We start from the raw sequence: 22009 nt of genomic DNA on the forward strand, positions 1-22009 counted from the left end.
GGTCATCCGTCCGCGTAATTTTCTGTGCCAATTTTGGTGCGTCCCACTAACGTGCCAATCCGATACTCGTATGAAAAACCTTGCGCATGGATTTCATTTAGTTCGTAAGTGAGTCTAGCTACCTACTCTTCGTGTTCCACATATCAACAAGGCGATGCTCAACTTGTTGATCCGCTTCCTACACCGTTCGACCGTCCAACTTGCGAGAGCGTATAGAGAATATATTTTATACCTAATTCTAGTTATTGTAATATATTTAGCTCGGTCGTTTATCGTAAATATTTCCTAGTTCTAGCGTCGTATATTTTTCGTATTTTGAGTATATTTCGATTTCCATATTCTTTAATTATGTAACTCTAGAATCGTAGCCCTGTACTCTAGTATATAAGTTGTATTTATGAATCGTAAACAATGCAATGCAATTCAATAATATTCAACCGTTCATATTTCTATCATCAACATCTAACAAAGGCGAGAATATGAGAATATGATGATTTTTCTTCTTGAAATAACATGTCAGCTTATAACATTAATTAGTAGTATAAAGATGTTAATTATGTTTCATCCACACATATAATATAAGTATGTTATATTTTGGATGATTGAAATATAGAAAAGATTAGGGCGAGGAGTAACAAGTTACTATAGAAGGAATTATGTGTGTATATATATATGCTTGCTCCGATGTAATCATATCGAGAACGGGTTATATATTTTGGATGACAGATCCTCAGTTCATCGTTTCTATGCAACAAATTAGGCTTAAAAGTGATGGTTATATGTATATAAACAGAAAGACATATATAAACACACTTTTAATATAGTTTTCGTCTTCAATGAGAATTTGTGAATACAAATCCAAGGGTAAACAGTAAACACCATAACAACCAACTTAAGTCACCTAGCCAATAACTTAAAACAAACCATTATATCACTTCTCAGCGACAGCTTTAGCCGCTTCGTTTAATCGTATTCTTTCCGCTTGGTTTTCTTTCCTCAGCTTATCGAAATAAGTATCAATACGCTGATGAAGTTTTCTGTAAAATCAACAACACAAAATTAATCGATCAATTGGGTTACTGTTTGGACAACACATTCTGATTATATTAAATATGCTGGTTTATTTCTTAGTGTTTGGCAATTAATTTATACTCCGTATTTGAAACAAAAATTACAAATCATTGGTTGAAGTTTGAAGTGAGGATATTATGTATAAAAGAAAAAAACGTGATTAGTGAAAGTCGTACTAACATCATGCCATAGCTGATAGCAAGTCCGAGTGAAAACACAAATAGCCGAGGGGGAGACCACCATGGTAGGTTAGTAGGCGACATGGTAAGCTGCATATATATATATATACAAAAAAAATAAACAACATAATTAACCACCAAACTTAATACGTATGTACAAGAGATCGATAACTGTTAATTCGTGTGTAAATTATTCAAATTGAGTTCTAATTAATAATCTTAGATCCTAAATAAGATGATGAGGAGATAATTAGGAACAAACATGAACGAAAACATGACCTCGATCGATTTGTTATCTAATAATAAAGGGAGTGAATACGGAAATAACAAATTTTAAGAAAAAATCTGATGATTGAAAGATTAAAGAGATTGATTACCAGAAGATGAAGATGTCAAGTTTCTTGTACAGAAAGATTTCGCAGCAACACGAGAATTAGTTATTAGGTTAAGCAAATATTCCCACTATGTTCACAAATAAATTAGGTTAACCAAGTATTTATATGGATGGACATGTGATTCGGTGTGGTCGGTGAATTTCTTCCTTTTTCCTTTTTTTTTTTTTTTTTTTTTTTTTATTTTTTAGAAAACCCGGGATTACGAACTTATAATTAAATCCGCATTAGCAATTTTACCAAGAGTTCTTGATTATATTTTTCACTATGTTCACAAATAAATTAAAAGAGTTAATTTTGTTGGTTCGAATAGTTACCACGAGTCTTTTTTAGTTTTTTGTAGAAACAAAATAATGATAATTTTATCCCTTTAACCAACTACGACAATACAATGTGCACCACTATAACTAAACTCTGTCAATCTTGATTATTGGTAGTTTCCCTAGTAAGAGGATTATATATCTGATGTACTACCTCAAATTCTATAGTTTTTGAGCATTATAAAAAAGTTTTTGAGTTTGTTTTAAAGTTTCTGAATTTCACTATAAAGTTTCTGAGTTTATTCACTTAAACATTCAGCTCTAAAAAATTATATGGGATTTTTTACAAGGTAACCCTTAGTTTTTTCGAATTCTATAAGGTAACCCTCTATTTAATGAATCTCACACTAATAACCCTCTACTTCCTAAAAAGTAATTAGCGTGACATTAAGGTTTAATTCCGTCAACCTTTAACGTTAAGTGATGATATGTTATGTTGACATGGTTCAAAAACAAAACCCAAGCTCCCAAATTATGATCATCGATCATTTCAGAAACCCCAACACCCTTTCACATACCTCATCCCCCCTGTTCCATTTTCAAAACCTTTCACCCTTAATCTGCCAAACTAGGGTTTCTGAACCCACAATTCATCGTCTAATCAAACCCAAAATTTATCGATTCTTTCATCAATCACTTGCATTTCGATAACTTTAATTCTTCATCCTTCATTTGTGGTTTTTCGGTATTATTCATCTTTCTCCTTTTATTTTTGTTTGTTATTAACACAATATTGTTTAATTTTGTATAATCTGATGTAGTTTTTTGTTATCGTGGCTAATCAAATAGAGTTAAGCCATTAGTTCCAGAGGAAGCATCAACTGTTTCATGACCTATGAAGACACTGCCCAAATAAAACCTTGTAACTATATTCACCACCTGGTAAATGCAAAGGCAATTAGTATAAAGATGTTTACTTTTCAAATAACCAGTAGTTAATTGCTTGAGTTCATGCTTTGAAATTGATAATTTGATTGGGGAAGTAGCATAGGTCGATGAAGTGCTCGGTAATTTGGTATAAAGATGCTTACTTTTCACATAATCAGTATGTTTGGATGCAGTCAAGTGAGGCAATTTGGAAAATTAACTAAGGTGGTCCATGTCACCAACTTAACAGCCACATCACCAAGTTAACAACCAAAATTTAACGGATTGCAAATTTAAGGTTATGCTTATTAGTTTATATAGAGTATAGGGTTATTAGTGTGGGATTCATTAAATAGAGGGTTACCTTATAGGAATCGAAAAAACTAAGGGTTACCTTGTAGAAAATCTCAAATTATATTAAAACTCAAAAACATTATACTCCCTCCCATCCACTCTTTTCTTCCCTATTTCCTAAAACAAATTATTCAGGTTTTCTTCCCCTTTCCTTTTTGAGAAAGTTTTTATTAATATTATACTTATATCTCTCTTCACTCATCAAACCCCACCATATCCTTTATTAATATTTAATTCTTATTATTCCTACCTCTCTCCAATAAACAAACCCCACCCATCTCCTTTATTAATATTTAATCCAAATTATTCATACCTCTCTCCAACTACCAAATCCCACTCATATCTTTATTAATATTATACTCCCACTCTTAATCTCCGTGCCCACCTCAAAGAGGAAGAAAAGAGTGGATGGGAGGGAGTATATAAATTTAGTTAAATTTGAGTTTTGACGGAAAAAATATTAAAATTTAACTTATAAACTTTATTATGCTAAAAACAAAAACATATAAAGTTTTAGGTAATAAGCTCAAAAAATTACATATATGCTCAAAAAATAAAAAAGTTGGAGATAGTACATCCGATGTATGTTCCTTTTTCTCGTAGTTTCCCTGCTAGTAGTGATCCGAGAAAGATGAACTTTGTTAATGTTTAAGGCATATTTGTGGGATCGGATGTATGATGGTTGCTTCATGGATCGGTGAAAAGAGACGTAGAATTATGTTAACATTTTTTTTCATTATAACTATGTTAATTACCCCGTTGCAACGCACGAATTTTCGACCTAGTACTTAACATTATTTGAAATTTTGTGCATTTAAAATACTAAATTACAAAAAAAAAAAAAAAAAAAAAAAAAAAAAAATCCAAGAGTGAATTGCACCTAATTTGAAATTTATAGGGCTAATTACTCCTACAACTTATGAGGCTAAATTGCACACGCAAGCACTCCAATAAAATTATCATACCGACTATATTTACTTAGGCCTCGTTTGGTTCATCTTGGAGTTTGATTAACACCGGAAAATGCAATTCACATGAATTATTTTCCTATATACAAATTCACGTAAATCCGAAAAACTTGTTTGGTTGCGGATGTAGGAGTTGAATTCCTAGGAGTTGTCAACTACCTAGGGGGGAGTAGGTAATCCAACTCCTCCAACTTATGAGGCTAAAAATTGAATGCTACATTTTGCCAAAAGAATGGCAACCAAACACTCTCCATTTTTTACAATTCATGGGATTTTAATTTTCCCATGAATTAGATAGGCAATCAAACAAGGCCTTAATATTTTAATAGCACTTGTTAATGAACTGGATTGTAAATCAAAGGTGGCCGTTATTTATCTGGTATAACAATAATAACAAAAGAAAATGTTATATTGCAAGTTCGGCAGTCGCAACATTACATGCATTCCTCTTCTGGTCATACCTAGGCCGGCCGGACAGACGGACGGCCGGTTGGCCTGCACATTTGAATATAGCTTAAAAACGAGTCAATGTAGAACAAACTTCAGAACTAATCTTGCATATACTATTTAATCAGAAATTGTGGGGGAAAAAACACAACACAATCAGAAAACCTCTTTTGGCAAAAGACGAGGCAACTAGCAAGCAGTTTTTCGTCTCCATTTTTCAGGTAAAGCACCTAAACATTACGCCTCTATAGTTTTTCGTCTCCATTTTTCAGGAAATAAAACTAATTTTTCCAAAATACGCGAAAACTTATGCAGGTACAGCACTAAAAATGACAAGCAGCGGTAAGTTAGATGAAGAGGTTATACGGCAAATTCACCGGGTGGCCGAGGCAAACAGTCTAAGGCTACAGCATCTGGAGGTTGCTGTTGCAAATTTGACAAATGTTTGCAATGCACTGAGAAAAGGTCAAGGAGGCTCAATCAGAAAGGTTAAAGCCGAGGCTAATAAGGTTGAACCGCATTCTTCAAGGTTAACTTCTCCAAGCCTCGACTTGAAGGATAAAATGCTGCGACTTCAGATGCAGCAGTTGGTTGACCAAGCAAATGCTCTAGGCATCTTTAAAGAAACCGAGATCACACCCACTCAAGTTTCAGGTAATATATCAATGTTTTCGCTTATAATGCTGAACCCCTATTACAGAGAGAAATGGGTAAACTCCTACAGAGTTTCGCTCAGTTGTCCAATACTCGTATACTGTCAACTGAGTTAAACTTGCTCAAATATGTGATGACAGGGCATGTAAAGAACAAAAGAGGACTAGGAAGAGCAGCGCCCAATAATGTGCAAGCGGCAAGCATTCAGAAAAGTTTGACAAAACCACGGGTCCTCCAAACTAAGGAATCAACCACACCGAAGAAATTTGCAGCATTTAAAGACATCGGAGCAACACAACCAAAAGGAAAAAGTTACCCGCAAAGCACACTTAAGAACAAAAGGCCAACTACTACTGCTAAAGTAGCAACACTGAAAAAGACAAAGACTGCGATATCTGAAGTCAAAATCACCAACAAGAGCAAAGAAACATACAGTTCAAACATCTCCAAGAAATCATCAGTTCGGAATATTAAAACCATAGAGCGTAAAGGTTCTGTAAAGCTGAGATTTCAGGCAGGACCAGGCGACAAATCACAAAAATCGACAAAAGTACGTGATTTGGAGAAGACAAGTTCATCGTCTAAACAAGATCTGAAACCTCGCGGGAAATGGAGCGCAACAAAAGAAACTACTTTGAAGAAATAAAAGTATCCAAAAATTGTGACAGTAGCACCTTAAAGTGGCGTAAAGGCCATATAATGCCGGCTACAAATTATATTTCGTTCTTCAATGGAAGGTAAACGGGGTCATCAAATATTACTTACACAGAAAGCAATTTCTTTAAAAAACTAAATTTCTCGAGATATATGACAGAAACTATGTAAGGTCTAAATTGCGACATATTGAGATCTTACCCTCACGCGTTTGACCCAAAATACATTCTACATAAGTGACTACAACTTTTTTTTACCACCGCAAGCAAGCCAATGAAATGATCAAACTCAGAAAAAATGAAGAGAGCACGTTCACAAAAAAAAATGCATTGCTGCTAGATCGAGTGCATAACACACACAGAGAAATGAATTGTACGCAATCTGAATTTCAGACTCTGAAAGACCCGTTTTCCTCTATGATCAAATGAAGTATCAATCCGATTAAAAATAAAATAAAGCTACCAATGTTAAACTGTCACTAATTGCATTCCTTGATAAATGTCAATTCAATACAGACTACTGGTGATGGTTTAATAAAAAAAATATATCAATCCGCCACAACATTTTCAATGTTTGTAGAATGAAGATTGTGAATTCTTCTATGAGTAGTATTAGATGTGTTCTAGTTCGGCTCTAGTACAATGTTGGGGTTGGAAATAGACCTATTCAAGTGCTAAAGTAACAAACACAAGGGAAACTGAGAATGAAATTGAACACAGGAGTACAGACCTTGATGCCTATCTCACTCTGCTTTTCGTTTATGAGTTCTCCTTGATCGTGATCTCTGCCATTCAGAAGAACACCGTCCGATGAATTTAAGAACTTCGTCAATTAGAATGACGGGAAGAGAACATAGTAGCACTAGGAGCCACTCATTCAGGCTAAGAGGGACAATGCCAAACACTTTGGCGAGGAAGGGCACATATAGGATCAAGAAGTGCAACCCAAAGGAGACGGACATAGCTAGAAGCAGCCAGGGGTTAACCCATGGAGGCATAGAGACAAGGCTGCCATCTTCAGAAAGCGCATTTAAGGAATTAAACATCTCGATGGCAACCAACACAGAAAGGGACAAGGTCATAGCTTTGATTTTCCCAGACTCGAAGTAGCCACAAGGATCTGCATCAAATTTGAATGTCTGGGCCCCAGCAGTGAAGGGTGAAACTGTGAAATTATCCCATGAACGGCACTGACCCCAGTTTGCAAGCTGAGAATAGCTAACTAGACTGTGACCGTCTTGGCTAAGGTCAATTCCCATGAATGAGTCATGGGTGTACCAAACGATGAAAATACCAACAGTTGCCACGCCAACATAAAGTCCAATCACCTGCATCCAAGTAACAAATTAGCTAATATCACAAAAACTTTATATGAAACGGTTTTACATGTGAAATCAGCACATAAACTCCAATAATCGTATGAGACATGTATAAGAATTTCGTTCATCTTACGTGTGAGGTCATCTCAGATAAGACTCACTGAGCTAAGATAAATTACAGGCAGCATTTTCTTCTGGGACCCAGTAAGATTGAACTCTCAGTGCAAATGTCAGATTATAAAAGCAGGGCACTTACCAAATAGCGGAATAGAATCCAAGCATTGATTAATGAAGCGTCACTCCTTCGTGGAGCTTTCTTCATTATATCCTTGTCAGGAGGATTGAATCCCAAAGCTGTGGCCGGAGGACCATCAGTAACAAGGTTGACCCAAAGAAGCTGAACAGGGATAAGACCTTCTGGAATCCCAAGAGCAGCTGTGAGGAAAATTGAAGCAACCTCGCCAATGTTTGAAGAAATCATATACCTGTAATTGCACAGAAGAACTAATTACTGACAAAGAAAGACAGCCTGCACTCGTCTATCATCAGAAAACCGAGGGACAAAGTTGTGAGTAAGCTTCAAAGCTGTGACTCGGCAATGGAAAAGGAAACCTCAAAAAGCAAAGGCCGGGCTGTACCGATCCACCATCTAGATAAGCTCTTTCTCTTATGTACATTTACCCTATTCCTGGTACGCTACATGAACCCTCGGCTATCAGTCTATCACCGACCCTCAATATTGGTAAAGCGTGACCACAGACATTTAAACAACCAATTTCTATATGGTTTTAAGACATAGATGTGCAAATACTTTCTTGGCAAGGAAACAACACCTAACATTGATTTAGACAAGGTTGCCACATCCGATACACGATATGCTCTAATGAAGTATCTGTTTTCTGTTATACAGATTTTAATTAAGCAACTAGACAGAAAACTCGAACCAATTCGCATTCACCGGGGTTGGGTGAATACATTAACCCAGGTTTAACCAATCCACTCACTTTCCACCATTAACATGTTCTTATCATCTGGATTAAGTAACAAAGTGACAGTATATCGAGCAGCAAGTGCATTAAACAACCATCACAAATCCAAAACACTAAGATTGACATCTTGCCTGGGCAGTTCTCGTGGAAAATCATACAAGGACAAATTGCTATATATAACAAGAAAATATAAAGATGTGATACCTAATAAATGCTTTCATGTTGTCATAGATTGATCGACCTTCAGACACAGCAGCAACTATTGTACTGAAATTGTCATCGGCCAGCACCATGTCAGAGGCTTCTTTTGCAACCTGGTGGAGTAGGATAAAGGTAATCATGAATTGAAAAAACATACTCCATATCACAAACCTATGATAATTAATATATAAGGGGTGACTTTATACTCTGGTTATAGTAGTTTTACAGGAAGTAAATGTCAGGTGGTTTTACGCTAGTCTTTGTGTTATCTAAAGTTCACGATTCTTGAAATTTTACTCTTTAAAGGTTGAATTGAGACATATCATCACAAACCTCTGTTCCAGCAATTCCCATAGCTATTCCAATATCAGCCAGCTTTAATGCAGGAGCATCATTCACCCCATCACCAGTCATTGCAACCACCTCGCCATCCTCTTTCAACAACCTTACAATTTCTTGCTTATGCCTAGGCTCGGCCCTGGAGAAAAGCAAACCTCCTGCATTTCTTAGATGGGTTTTCTTGTCAATAAGCTCCATGAACTCTCGTCCTGTTAAACTTTTTGAGCTAATGTCTTCATCAGAGTCAAAAACGCCAATCTCACGACAAATAGCTTCTGCTGTATTTTTATTGTCTCCTGTGATCACCATGACTCTAATGCCAGCAGCTCTGCAGTCTTTTAAAGCTTGAGGCACCTCTTTACGAGGAGGATCCTAAAAAAGAAAAGAGAAACCATATCATTGCCTCCCCAGCATTAATTTGAAGAAGACATAAAAATTTATTGCAATCTAAAACTAGGTAGTTTCGTAAGCCAGGCTTACTCTTAAGCCAGCAAAGCCAACAAAGATGAGTTTGCTCTCAATTGCAGAATAATTAGATGGATTGAGCAAGAGGTCATGTGCTGGATGGTCCTCATCGCCATCGTAAGTGGCAAACTCAGCAAGGTCCTCCTTGTATGCAAATCCTAGACAACGCAAGGCATTGCTGGACATTTCATGTAAACTGTTCAATATTGCACCCTTTGTACTCTGATCCAACTCTACGATGGAACCATCAATCAGCTGAATAAAGGAGCTCCTTTCAAGCAAATTTTCGACAGCACCCTGCCAGACAGGATTTTTACAGTAAGCGCACTTCTCTCATAGATAGACATGAATCAACATTCATATTAGGCTCAAAACAGTTCTCCTTCCCAATAATTAGAGGTCCTAAGCACAAACTCACTGTAGTGAAAATGAACACGGACTGAAATAAAAGATACAACCATTTCACTATTTCAGTTGCCCACATTTAAAGCAAGGCACAAAAATAATCCGACTGTGATTTGTCTTTAAACAAACTAAGAGTACTCAGAGGAGTAGATTTCACTAGTACTGGCCGAAAAATTATACAACAGGAGAGCAGATGCATGTTGAAAGAAGGACATGCAAGAAACCAGAACAAATCAAGATGGGTCAACTACCATGCTTTCTGTTACCAGCAAAGCGGCATATGTGGATTATGGAAAACAGTCATTCTGCTTTCGTTACTAAAAAACAATATATAGTATCCACTTGTTTCGCACTTCACAGTAGATCCTCCCTTCTTTTTTTGTTTTTGGGAGAGGGGGAGTCGGAGTCCTATCAGTTAAAAAAAAAAAGAAAAAAAAGCCAAATTTCAAGCAGTTAACAAAGATATGCAGTCAGGTACCTTCACTAGTAATGATTTCTTCCCAGAGCCTGAAGAGACAATGACACCCATAGACTTCCTATCACGGTCAAACTCAAGAGTTCCAATACGACGCTCAGCAGTACTCCATGCTCGGCAGCAAGCTTCAGATAGCCCAAATAAAACAAACAATAACAATGGCAAACATCAAACATCAAATCAGAAATAGGGCAAACTGTCAAGTCAACAAACAGCATTATGATCACATACATAATAAATCCTCGGAACCAGAAACCGTGCGCTGCAATCCATTAGGCAGTCTCATTTTCTCAACCATGACCTGATAAGAAATAGAAAAGTGTCATATTCATCTAATATCTTTGGATTACATAATTATACATTAACAACTGTAATACAGCGTCTATACAAGCCCTTCAATCAGAATTCAGAAGCACAGGAACACGTCACTTTGTGTGGTTTAAGTGAATCAAACTAATATGGTTGGAATGCCAATACTTTTGAGATAATATTTCCGCTCTCATGTCTACAGATAATGACCTCATCTCAATCTAAGAACGCCAATGGAGGTAATGTACATGCCAAAAGAGAAAAACAGGAAGGCAAAAATTTACTCAAGTCTCACCTTTAATGCAGCCTCAGTAGGCATACCACTGGCAACAAAGTGACCACCGGATTGTTCGACACCAGCATCATTGCATATAGCTGCAACTTTGGCAATCATTTGAAGATTTGCATCCATATCACCGGCAGGCCAGTCTTGTATCAGACCATCAGCTGGATCATAGGTAGTCCCCTCCACATTGAAGGTTCTAATGGCACCTCGCCTCGAGCCCATGGCAACAAGTTTTGACACTGCCATCTGATTGGTAGTCAAAGTACCAGTCTTGTCGGAACAAATAACAGTTGTGCAACCAAGAGTCTCAACACTAGGCAATTTTCTAACCAGAGCATTTTTCTGAGCCATCTTTCGTGTTCCAAGGGCCAGGCAAGTCGTTATAACTGCAGGCAACCCTTCAGGAATTGCAGCAACAGCCAGTGCTACAGCAATTTCAAAGTAATAGGTACACTTCTCAAACGAGAATTTAAAGTTCGTTGGCCACCACCCATCATCAACATATTCCCAGGTAAGGAAATACTTGACATTGATCATCCAAACCAATGCACAAATAATCCCAATTATAATAGTCAACATTTCACCAAATTCATTCAGCTTCTTTTTTAGGGGGGTCTCTTCCTCATTCTCGGAGGCCTCTTGTATTTGTGAGTGCACCTTCCCTATCTCAGTACTCATCCCAGTATGAGTCACCAAGCAAATACAATTCCCATTGACGACCGTAGTTCCAGCAAAAACCATGCATTTCTTTCCCTGAATGTCCGTATCTTCTGACACAGGCTTCACAGTCTTGCTCACCGCTTCACTCTCACCTGTCAACGACCCCTGCTCAACCCTCAACGTTGAGCTAATCAATGTCAAAACCCGCATATCAGCAGGCACCTTATCACCAACTCTAAGCTCAACAATATCTCCAGGTACCAACTCTTTTGCAGGCAAACTAGTATCCTTTTTCCCATTACGGATTACTGTCGCATGCTCCGACTGTATTTCCTTCAAGGCTTCCAATGCTTTCTCAGCATTGCTTTCCTGCCACACCCCAACTATAGCATTCACAATCAATATCAAAAATATCACCAGCGGCTCAACAAACGCCGTAATCCCCATCTCTCCACCTTCATCACCATCATACCACGCAAGCACAAACGAAACCACCGCAGCACAAAGTAAAATCCTAACTAAAGTATCATTAAACTGATCTAAAATCAACCTCCAAACCGAAACCCCCTCATGCTTATCCAACTCATTCAATCCATAAACTCTCTGCCTTTTCTCGACCTCCTCACTCAAAAGACCGACATCACGACTAACTCCATACTTTTCCTCACACTCCTTTACATCTTTTGCCCACGGCGAAAATGAATCTCCACATTTCACTTGCTTACTACTACTACTCAAATTCTCTACCTTTTTACCATAATCCTCCCCTCCTTTCCCCATTTCACTTCAATCACTACCAAAAATTCACAAATTACCAAAAACCAAAGTTACTCCATCTCATTAATTCCTGTAATTTACCATATATAATCAATTCAATTAAATCACAAGATTTAACATTTCAAACACTCAAACAAATTATCCAAAACAATATACATATATAAAACCAGTCAAAATACATAAAATCAATTCTTTACGTTTTCCTTATTTAGTTAGCTATCAAGTAAGTTACTTCGTTTCCGTTTTAGGTAAATAAAACCAGCTTTTCCTTATTTTGTGCATTTTGTTTTTTCAATTTTTCGCATTTTTAAGCATAAGCATACTCAGATAGTATATCGAAAGCAAACGTAAAGAATTGGTCGGAACAAAGGAAAACAATTAAGAATCATCAACGTAAAATAATGATAAATTATTCATAAAGAGTTGCATATTTAAGCATACTCGTATTAATATCGTCTTTATGTAGTTTTGCGTCAAAAGCAAACATAAATTAAAGAGTGAGTAACAAGAAACACAATCATCAACAATACATAAAAATGTCGAAATGAAGAATTACCAGATAATTGAAGAAGAGATTAATATTGCGATTGAAGACGATGACACCATTTATAATATATTTATAGGAAAACATAGACGAATAATATACTCTCCTCTTTCAGTACGTAAAGTACTGATCTGAGGAAGGGAGACAAGGAAATGTAAAGTTACACCTAATTTAATCCAATCATAATTCGCCACGTAACGTTATATGGTGATATTAATGGTTGCTTGATTCGGATATTTAACTTTATATTTTAATAATTTAATGTGTTTGGTGCTATGAAGCTTCAACGTACTTTCCCCGCACTTTTAAAATTCTGTTGTGTTGTTGACTTTATAGATTTTTTAGCTTTGAGCCTTTGATTACATCACAATTAGTACGGACGGATTTTTCGAAATCAAAGACTCCATTTCAGACGGGTGATATCCGTTTGAAATAAACGGATAAAATAGGATCATTTTATGATGAAATGTGAATACTTTTTGATTAAAAGTTTTTATAAATAGATTAGGATCATTTTATGATGAAATGGTGATATTTTTCTCATCTAAAGTTAATACCGTTTTAAGGGAGACTAGATGTTTTCGAAATCACGCATTCTTGTTAGAGATTGATATATTGTTTTTAATTAATTTAAAAAGGGTTAAATAAAATAGATGAGAAAAAACTACTCCCTCTCATTCAATTTGATTGATTACTTTTCATTAAAATACTCCTTATAAAAGAATAAAAACGTAAAGAACATTTGGATGAGTGGGAGTAATATCTAGAGATCATAGGAGGCAACAAAAACTTTGTTTCATCCATTCAAATATGATACTATTTGCCCTCTTTTAATCTTAAAAGAGATATAATCGTCTTAAGAGATACCTGATTATTAACTTCTTACATGTGATGAAAAGGTATTTGTGACATTTCATAACCACTTTTTCTTTTTACCATTATTTTAACCGGTTCTTTCCTTTTTAACACTATTTTAATCGATTCTGAAACGTTACAAGCATATAATCACGCCACTAGAATTAGTGTGCATTATTGGTCTTGCGAGATCAATGAGTTTGTCTAACTATTGATCAATTGAATAATAGTGATATTAAAATATTACACAAATTCGCATTTAAGATAGATAATATCCGTCTTACGCTTAAAGACGGATCAAGTAGTTACCACTTTATATAGATAAGACAAAGAAAATGTTTAGATATCGGCAAAAAACTTGACTTTATCTATGCAAGTGACTTGTATTTGACCTGTTTTAATCTTAAGACGGATATATATCCGTCTTAAGTGAGATTTGAATATAGTAATGCATTCAAACAAATGCTAGTCAGTTCATGCATCCACCTACTAAAGCAATTGTAGGACTATTCTACATCAGTTAACCTTACAAAGCGAGGTAAGTGTGGATGATGATATGTAAGCATACTACTATAGGTAGAGCATACAAGTCAGGCACAATCTACAGCCCATCAGCCTACGGACAGGAAGCGATACGAAAAGCGCAATCCCATGCCATTCACCTACTTCACGGTCCCACCCATGATTTCATTTTCAATTAAACATTCCGACACACAAGTCTGAATCTGATGAAACCTCAAACAAGTTTCCGTTGTCAATGTATATGTTCAAGACTTCAAGTAGAGTCCGCATTCAGGTCACCAAGGGATCATAACTGGTACTCATGACACTAATTTGAGCCGTCAGAATGGAAATTACTCTGGTCACTAAACAAATGTCTTAAAGAAACTTCGTTGCATTCTCTATATCCTCTTTCTTACCCAAAAAAAAATAATGAAACTGTAAATTCGAACAAGTATGAAAGATGTCTCACCACTTCCAAGGACTCCTTTATCTCTAATTTGGAGACGAGAAGAAGATGTCATCAAACAGATGACCTTCCATGGATTGTGAACCTTGATTGATTTCCAGCAGCCTTTCAAAAGAGGAGATATCGACTGTTGAGACACCATAACTATAAACAGTGGCTCGAGATTTTTTAATATTATAGACATTTTTTCATTGAAAAGAACAGGCAAAGTATCGAGGAGCTTACAATTGATGGATGCTTAACTACAGATATGTTACAACAGCCTGTTTCTCGATCATGAGAGAGGAGAAGCCTCACATGTGGAACCGCTTTCCAACTCTCTCCAAGAGCTGGTTTTGCAGAACCACCTTCTCCTGCTACCATGTGATTTGTCACCTAACAAGATGGCATTAATTTACTCTCCTGAGCAAAGATAGTAAAAACAACAGTACATAACAGTAAATATTTTCAGATGGTAGATGCCATTAATTTACTCTCCTAAGAAGACTGTCAGGGCTTGTCTAAGCATTCTGAACATAATGTTTTGATACACCAAATTTTTTGAAGTATTTAACAAATCAAGCAAGCTATACATTAGCCAAATGGTAGTTTCCAGTTGCAGCTTACCAGTACACAGACGTTATATTCGTGGGCTATTTTCTTTAGCAAATATCCAGCTGAAATCATCAAAGCATGTCCTGAAACACATTAAACATGTTGAGAATAAAGAGACCCCAGAAATATGAAGGTCTGTTTCACATACAGGAGAAGGGTTGAAGATTGATGCTCTGACAAATTCAGCATGATTCTATGATATACTGGCCAATTTATTAAAACATGTATGGATAATATACGTAATAAAGCTAAGTGACGGGTTCAAGATACCACCAGCTTTCTGTCAAAGGCTTACTACCACCAATCGCCCACACAAGTATGCCTTCAACAATTGACGGGTCTTATCATGAAAACTGCTATTTTGTTGTTTTAACTTGTGAAGAGACAAAGGCCAAAGGACAAAGCACATAGCAAGTCAAACACAATAGTCAAAGAACTTAATTACAGGACAGTAAGCCTGTAAGGTACTACTTGGTGATCACATCTGGCGTAATTATATAGCCATTGAAGCAACTATCAAAAACAAATTTCGAAACCTTTGCCATGGTAAAAAGTTCTTACCATATGGTCCACCGCCCCCGAGAACAGGAATGATTAGTGATGAAAATGAGTCCACAATGAGCAATTTCACCGAAAACTGTCTAGAAAGCACCTACCAACAGTCACAAATGTCAACCACACTACCGTAGTAATGGACTAAAAGTGCCAATACTGCCAGCAACCAAAGTCAGTGATTCAAACCTGTTGCTTTAATTTCAATTCCAGTTGATGCAGCACATCAAACAATGAGAAGATATCGAATGCAGGATAGCAACTTATGTTCTTCATTACTTTACAGAGAGCCTCGTGATTTATCTGTCCCAAATGCACAAAACCAACTGGCATAAAGTTCTTGAGATATAAATTTGCCAGAATTTAGGTTTTTTAAACATTGATGAAACAAAATTCCATTTAATTCTATTTCTTTTCTTCGAACCACAATCATTAGATAAAAAAAATTCCCTTCAATCGAAATGGAAAAATGAACTGAAAGAACAAATGGTAAAACCTGCGGGGAAGCAACACTTGAAGTGTCGCTGATTAGGCGTGCAATGCGGGTTGCAGAAAAGGAGTTTCCAGTGTCTATGAATACAACACCACCTACATGCCCCTTCGCAACACTTGCTGCGGCTTGTAAACATACCTAGATATGTTTGTAGGCACATTAGACCAAGTATGATGTAGGGAACATAAGAGCAGGGTCAGGATTTCGAGGCAATGCATAGCATTGAACATGTTAGCCAAGGAAAGCAAACCCGAAAAGGCAGGCATTCACCTGAGTTTTACCAGAGGAGGATGGTCCAACTAATTCGGTTACAAACCCTTCTCGTAAACCCCCTTGAAGCAAGGAATCCAACCTGAATAAATCGTCATGTTAGATTCCTTGAAACAGCAAAATCCTTAACAAAAAACGAAATCAGAAATGCCTAAAGATCTGTCTAACTTAAGGCATACCCTTCTAATGTAATTGACAAATTCCGTTTGTTTTCCTGAGCATCCTTCAGTAACTCTACGCCATTCAACCACGGTCTATGGAGCCCATTTACTATCAATAGAACTCGATCAATTCCCTACCAATCCACATGACATCAAATTTACAAATACAAATTACAAAAATACAAGCATAAAGTCGACTGTTTGAATGGAATTATCAACAACCAACAAGACGAAAGATATTAAGGCGTAAACCTGCTTCAACCTCTCTGAATTGAATTGTTTTTCCGCAAAAGAGACGAGAGCATTGAGGTCATGAATCAGGAAATCTTCAACTAAAACAAGAACAATTGTTGATTGTAATGATCAATCATACTTAAACAAATTGCACAAATCAATAATATTCTCAAAACGCAGCGAAAATTCTTTGAATTTCTCAGCTGCTTTAAGGTTTAAATTAAGGAAACAATCAGAAGCTCAATCACATAAACCCTAAACATCGGATTTCATGAATCAGGAAATCTTCAAACAAATTTCACAAATCAATCTTAAAAGACAGAGAAAATTCCTCAAATATTCTCAGTTCAAATTAAGGTAACAATCAGAAGCTCAATTCACATAAACCCTAAAAATCACATTTCATATTTATTTTTATTATCACTGGGTAACAAGAAACAATCAACAAATTCAAACTGAACCGAGAGACTACTGTTAATAATTACTGTGTATAAAAACCGTAATTTATTAATAGTGATTAGTATAAATGAAGGTTGTTGATTGTTAACCAATAAAATTAGATGCCGCTCTCAATTTAAGTGTTTGGTCTTTTTCGGTTTTGAAAGGAAATTACCAGTGAAAATGCCGCGAGATTCACAAAACTCCAGGAATGTAGAGTCGATAATTGGGTTTTCCTTGAAAGTTTTCAACAAAACCATTTTCAATTACTCGTTAATTTTCTTAGTAAATTCAGGTGTGTTGCAATTTTGAAGGTTGTTGATTGTTATTTTTGGCGCAAATTAGATGCCGCTCTCAATTTGTGTTTGGTCTTTTTCCTTCCTCAAGTGAATTAAGTTTTATTTTAAAGTTTTTAAATTGTGCTTTAGTATAAAGTTTTTTAGCACATTCATTAAAATATTACACTAAAAAAATATAATATTGTTCAAAAATTATATTTATAAATAATATGCTCTGAAAAAATGTGTATATGCTCAAAAACTAAAGTCTGAGAAACTAACCCAGATGCGTAATCCTTTTTCTCATACTCACTCCATAACTAGTCTAGACCATTTAAATTTTTAGTGTACTACTCATAGATTTTAGATTATCTCATGAATTTGTATATAAAAAAATCAATCTTAAAATTAATCAAGAGAATTAAGTAATTCATGAAATATGTTTATTATGAATATATTTTAACTAGCTCAAATTATTTTAATAAATTATTTTTTCGTCACAAAGTTAATAATAGGAGTAACTGTTTATCTAAAGATTATAGTTTTATACCAATTTTATTTTGTTTTTAATTTGTTAAAATGTTATACTTTAAAATTTATAATGTTGAAAAGATTATTTTTAAATGAAACATTAGTTTAATAAATGAAAATCTAATTTGTTTCCATATATAAGCTTGAGCATTTTGAAGGAAAAACTTTAGGTAGTGTTTGGATATACGGAATTGATTTCATTTCCATGATTTCAATTGTAGAAATTGAAATGTTTGAATTCAATTCCAAATCCAATTCCAAAATTACGTTTGGGAAACCCGTGGAATTGGAATTGGAATTGGAATTGGAATTGGAATTGAATTTGGGCGAGACGGGTATATGGGTCTAGACCGTTGGATGTTTTATATCTGAAAAAATTAAATATTGTCTCGAAAAATATTTGCGATCGAAAAAAATATCATAAATAAAAATATTGTGACGAAATTTGCGTCACAAAATAAAACGTAAGAAGTCATGGAATTGAAATGACTAGTATATGGTAGGTATTTGAGAACCCCAAATTTTAACTAGTTTGGAATTGATAAGGAAATGAGTCAATTCCAATTCCAAATTCTAGGGGTTCCCAAACACTTGAAATATTTCAATTCTGAAATTCAATTCCAATTCAAGGTTCCCAAACATAGCATTAGAGAATTTGTATTCTCTTAGGGTGTGTTTGGATTGAGGGATTTGGAGGGCAAAGAAAAGGAGTGAGAGTAGGGGATTTAAAATACTTTGTTTGGATAACAAATTAAAGTGGATGGAAATGAAGGGGTTGGGATTTGGAGGGATCAATTTTACCTCTTCAAGGCAAATCAAAATATCTCCACAATAGAGAGGATTTAGAGGAAAATTGTATCCAAACACCCACATTTCATTCCCCCTCCCTTCCCTTTCCCTTCACTTTTGTTATCCAAACATACCCTAGTATTTAGAGGGATGTCCGCGGCTTATATTAGTGGTTTTCGGGTCTCGGGTCAAACTTCTCGAGTTATCAGGTTAAATATATGGATAAGGGGCGCATTTTTGCTAGCTCTGCTACTCTTTAGCCAATCGCGACTATCATTCGATTGAGAAAATATTTCCTTGTAAAGTTTGTGCATAGATTTTTCTTTGGGGTAAAGGGTGTCACAACTTACAAGGGCGATTTTGATGTTGACGAGGATTGGACATCAAGTCATGAATACCACTAGTCATGGCTTTACCAACCATGCCAAGTCTTGGTTAGGAAGGATTATCCGTTTTATCTCTAAAACGGATCCACGCTAAATACAAAAAAAGCTAGTTGTGTTGCATACTTGCATAGATGAAACACATGTAACATGGATGGTTGTCGAAAAGCATTGTCAGAAAAGGATGATTATGAAAAAAATTATTATTATCACAAATGGAGTACTATATAAGGACCTGTATCTCAACTGCTTGGAGGCTGAATACTTTTGAATGAAATTAACCCTTAAGACTTATCTCAAAATCTTTCAAACTTGTATTAATCTGTAGTTTGAGTCTTTGGCTTGATAATTAGCTTGTGATCTCTATGGCTAATTGATCAAAGTCAGTTTGGCATAATTAGATTGAACTTGTGCTTGATTGTGGTTCATATTGATTATGTTGTTCAAATATAAACTTTAAATCTTGTGTTCAACTGTGGGTTTGAGTTTAGATTTGTCAAGTTAAATCTCTTAAATTTTCCGTGAACATTCTGTGGGAATTTAGGGTCTTAACTATATTCTCTAAATCCATTAAACAATATCAAACCCTGCATTTGAGTCCTTGTCTGCAACTAATCATGTGCATGTTGTTTCAGAGTAATGTTAAAAATACTTAGAGTTCAACATAAATCTTGAAATTTGGCACAATTTTAGTTTACTACTTAAACTTATTTGTCGCAAAAATTCGGGATTTTTAAAGGTCATTTAGTATTTTTAATTTCCACTGCAAGTCTGATAGCATTGTTGCAAGGCCCTAGTTAAATAGTTATTACTCTGCAGTTGTGGTGGCTCCCTTGGTTGTCCACATTTGAACCTTGGCCTTGGTGAAGGCCTTGGTTACCTTGGAAGTTGGAGTTGTACACTTGCTCTTGAAACTCTTGGCCAAATCCTTGATTCGCTTGATTCCCTTGATAAAATCCTTGGTTACCTTGGTTTTTCCCAAAAATTTTGTTTTGGTTGGTATTTGACCATTGGTTTTGTTTCCCAAAGTTATTCTTTTCATTTTGATTTGCACCCCTCGGTTGAGAAAATCCGGATGGGTTGTTGTTTTGGAGTAAAATTTGTTGAGGATTTTGCACATTCGTGCTCTTGTAGCTTTAAGAGTTGATTATTTGTTAAACTTGGATGGTAGAAGTTTGAGTTGGAATTATAGGTGTTTGGATTGTTGAAAGGTGGCCTTTGAGGCCTCATGGTATTGTTGTAACTTTGAAAAGCATTAATATCTTGCACATTATCATCATAGCTCATGTCGTAGGTGTTATTAGCACACACATCATACGTATGCCCCATGCCTCCAGAAGCCTCACAAGTAGGAGCTTGAACAACTTCTTCCATAAACGGCCCATAAGAGGAGTTGGCTTGGTGAACTTGCTTTCGGTTTATCTCTTCAAACTTCTTTGTCAAGAGGTCAATCTTTGCATTGGTTTCCACATTTGAAATAGAGGTGTTCTCTTGGGGGTATCGACTATTCCTTCTCAACATGTTGCCCCTCGACCCATAATTAGACTCCGAGTCTACCATTTTCTTTATGAGGGCCGAACCCTCGTCATCTCCTAGATGGTCAAATTCTCCCCCCTGCGGAGGCATTCACCATCTCTTTGGTTCTAGGCAAGAGAGTTTGGAAAAAAAAATTGAGTAATATACCAAGCCGGTATCCCATGGTGAGGACAACATGCAATCAAGTCTTGATACCTATCTCACGCCTCACCCAAGGTTTCCCCATCCGCCCTCTTATTGGAAATGTATGGATCTCATTCCGGAGCATAGCGGTCTTTGAAGAGGGAAAGTGCTTGGCAAGGAATGCTTTAGCCAAGTCATCCTAAGTCGTGAAGGTGTTTGGTGGATGAATGTTCAACCATCTATCCGCTTTGTCTCTCAAGAAAAATGGAAATAACACGAGCCTCAATGAGTCCTCGGTCACTCCATTTCATTTCATCATAGCAACTTTGCTCTTGAATTTCCTAAGGTGGGCATGAGCATCTTCATCAATATGCCCACCAAAGCTACCTCTTTCAACAAAACCCACTTAGGCCGGATGAATCTCGAAATTATTGGGAGCCAAGGTGCCAAAATTTATGGGGTTGGAGGTGTCATTATGGCTGGGACGGTTATGGTCTCTCAAAGCCATTGGTTGTTGTATGTTTGGTATGAGTGGCCAAAAAAAGGAAGGTAATAGTAATAATAAGAGGAGTTATGGTGAATGAGGTGTGGAGAAAAAATAGTATAAGGTGATCACGGAGCAAAGTTTGTATGAGTGGCACAAAGTGTGGCTAAGTTTAGAAAGTTTAAAGTGTGGTGGTCTAGTGGTTGCCAGATTTATAAAGGGTGGTCGCATGGATGACCAAATTCGTATGAGGTTGTCAGGAGTGACCAAATTTGTGAGGTGTGGTCATGGATGACCAATTTTGTAAGGGGTGGCCATGGATGACGAAGTTTGAGTGGTGGTCATGGATAATTACGTTGTTGAGGATACGGTTTCCTGGAATATGAGTTTTAGAGTGATTTTTTTTTTTTGAGAAAAATGAGAAAAATTGATAACGAGATTTGAGTGTTTTGACCGGGTGAGTTGTGGCCAAATGTTTAAGAGTGTTTGGATTGAGAGATTTGGAGGGAAAGGAAATGGAGGGAGATTAAGAGCATGCACAATGAAGAGCATGTCATCTTCCTCTCTTGCATTTTTTCTAATTTTCTCATTAAACACATCACTTTCTCTTTACTCTACCCTACATTTCGCTTACATCATCCTCT

At 36.2% G+C, this 22009-nt stretch overlaps 2 protein-coding genes and 1 long non-coding RNA gene across 4 annotated transcripts; all 3 read right to left on the reverse strand.

Moving 5' to 3' along the window:
• Positions 1 to 785: 785 nt before the first annotated feature.
• LOC141591427 (uncharacterized) lies at positions 786 to 1714 on the reverse strand. Its single transcript, XR_012520850.1, has 3 exons — positions 1628 to 1714; positions 1252 to 1340; positions 786 to 1037 (listed from the first exon to the last, which is right to left on the reverse strand). It is a non-coding gene; the product is annotated as an uncharacterized LOC141591427 (long non-coding RNA).
• Positions 1715 to 6371: 4657 nt separating this feature from the next.
• LOC141591428 (calcium-transporting ATPase 4, endoplasmic reticulum-type-like) lies at positions 6372 to 12994 on the reverse strand. Its single transcript, XM_074411742.1, has 9 exons — positions 12687 to 12994; positions 10703 to 12200; positions 10330 to 10399; positions 10102 to 10223; positions 9234 to 9515; positions 8748 to 9125; positions 8418 to 8527; positions 7481 to 7709; positions 6372 to 7233 (listed from the first exon to the last, which is right to left on the reverse strand). Exons 2-9 carry the CDS (start codon positions 12131 to 12133, stop codon positions 6649 to 6651), a joined length of 3207 nt encoding a protein of 1068 aa, XP_074267843.1. The 5' UTR covers positions 12134 to 12200; positions 12687 to 12994; the 3' UTR covers positions 6372 to 6648.
• A 1343-nt stretch (positions 12995 to 14337) lies between these two features.
• Positions 14338 to 17632, reverse strand: LOC141591429 (DNA repair protein RAD51 homolog 4). 2 transcript variants are annotated; one of them, XM_074411745.1, is made up of 10 exons: positions 17417 to 17632; positions 16822 to 16901; positions 16588 to 16703; positions 16409 to 16490; positions 16142 to 16276; positions 15835 to 15948; positions 15655 to 15745; positions 15106 to 15176; positions 14725 to 14874; positions 14338 to 14604 (listed from the first exon to the last, which is right to left on the reverse strand). In XM_074411745.1, exons 1-10 carry the CDS (start codon positions 17499 to 17501, stop codon positions 14554 to 14556), a joined length of 975 nt encoding a protein of 324 aa, XP_074267846.1. In that variant the 5' UTR covers positions 17502 to 17632; the 3' UTR covers positions 14338 to 14553. The 2 variants fall into 2 exon arrangements, with proteins under 2 accessions (XP_074267846.1, XP_074267844.1); XM_074411743.1 differs by having other exon boundaries at positions 14338 to 14626; positions 17417 to 17599.
• Positions 17633 to 22009: the final 4377 nt, after the last annotated feature.

Source organism: Silene latifolia, chromosome 7 (assembly GCF_048544455.1).
Source record: "Silene latifolia isolate original U9 population chromosome 7, ASM4854445v1, whole genome shotgun sequence".
Classification (NCBI taxonomy): domain Eukaryota; kingdom Viridiplantae; phylum Streptophyta; class Magnoliopsida; order Caryophyllales; family Caryophyllaceae; genus Silene; species Silene latifolia.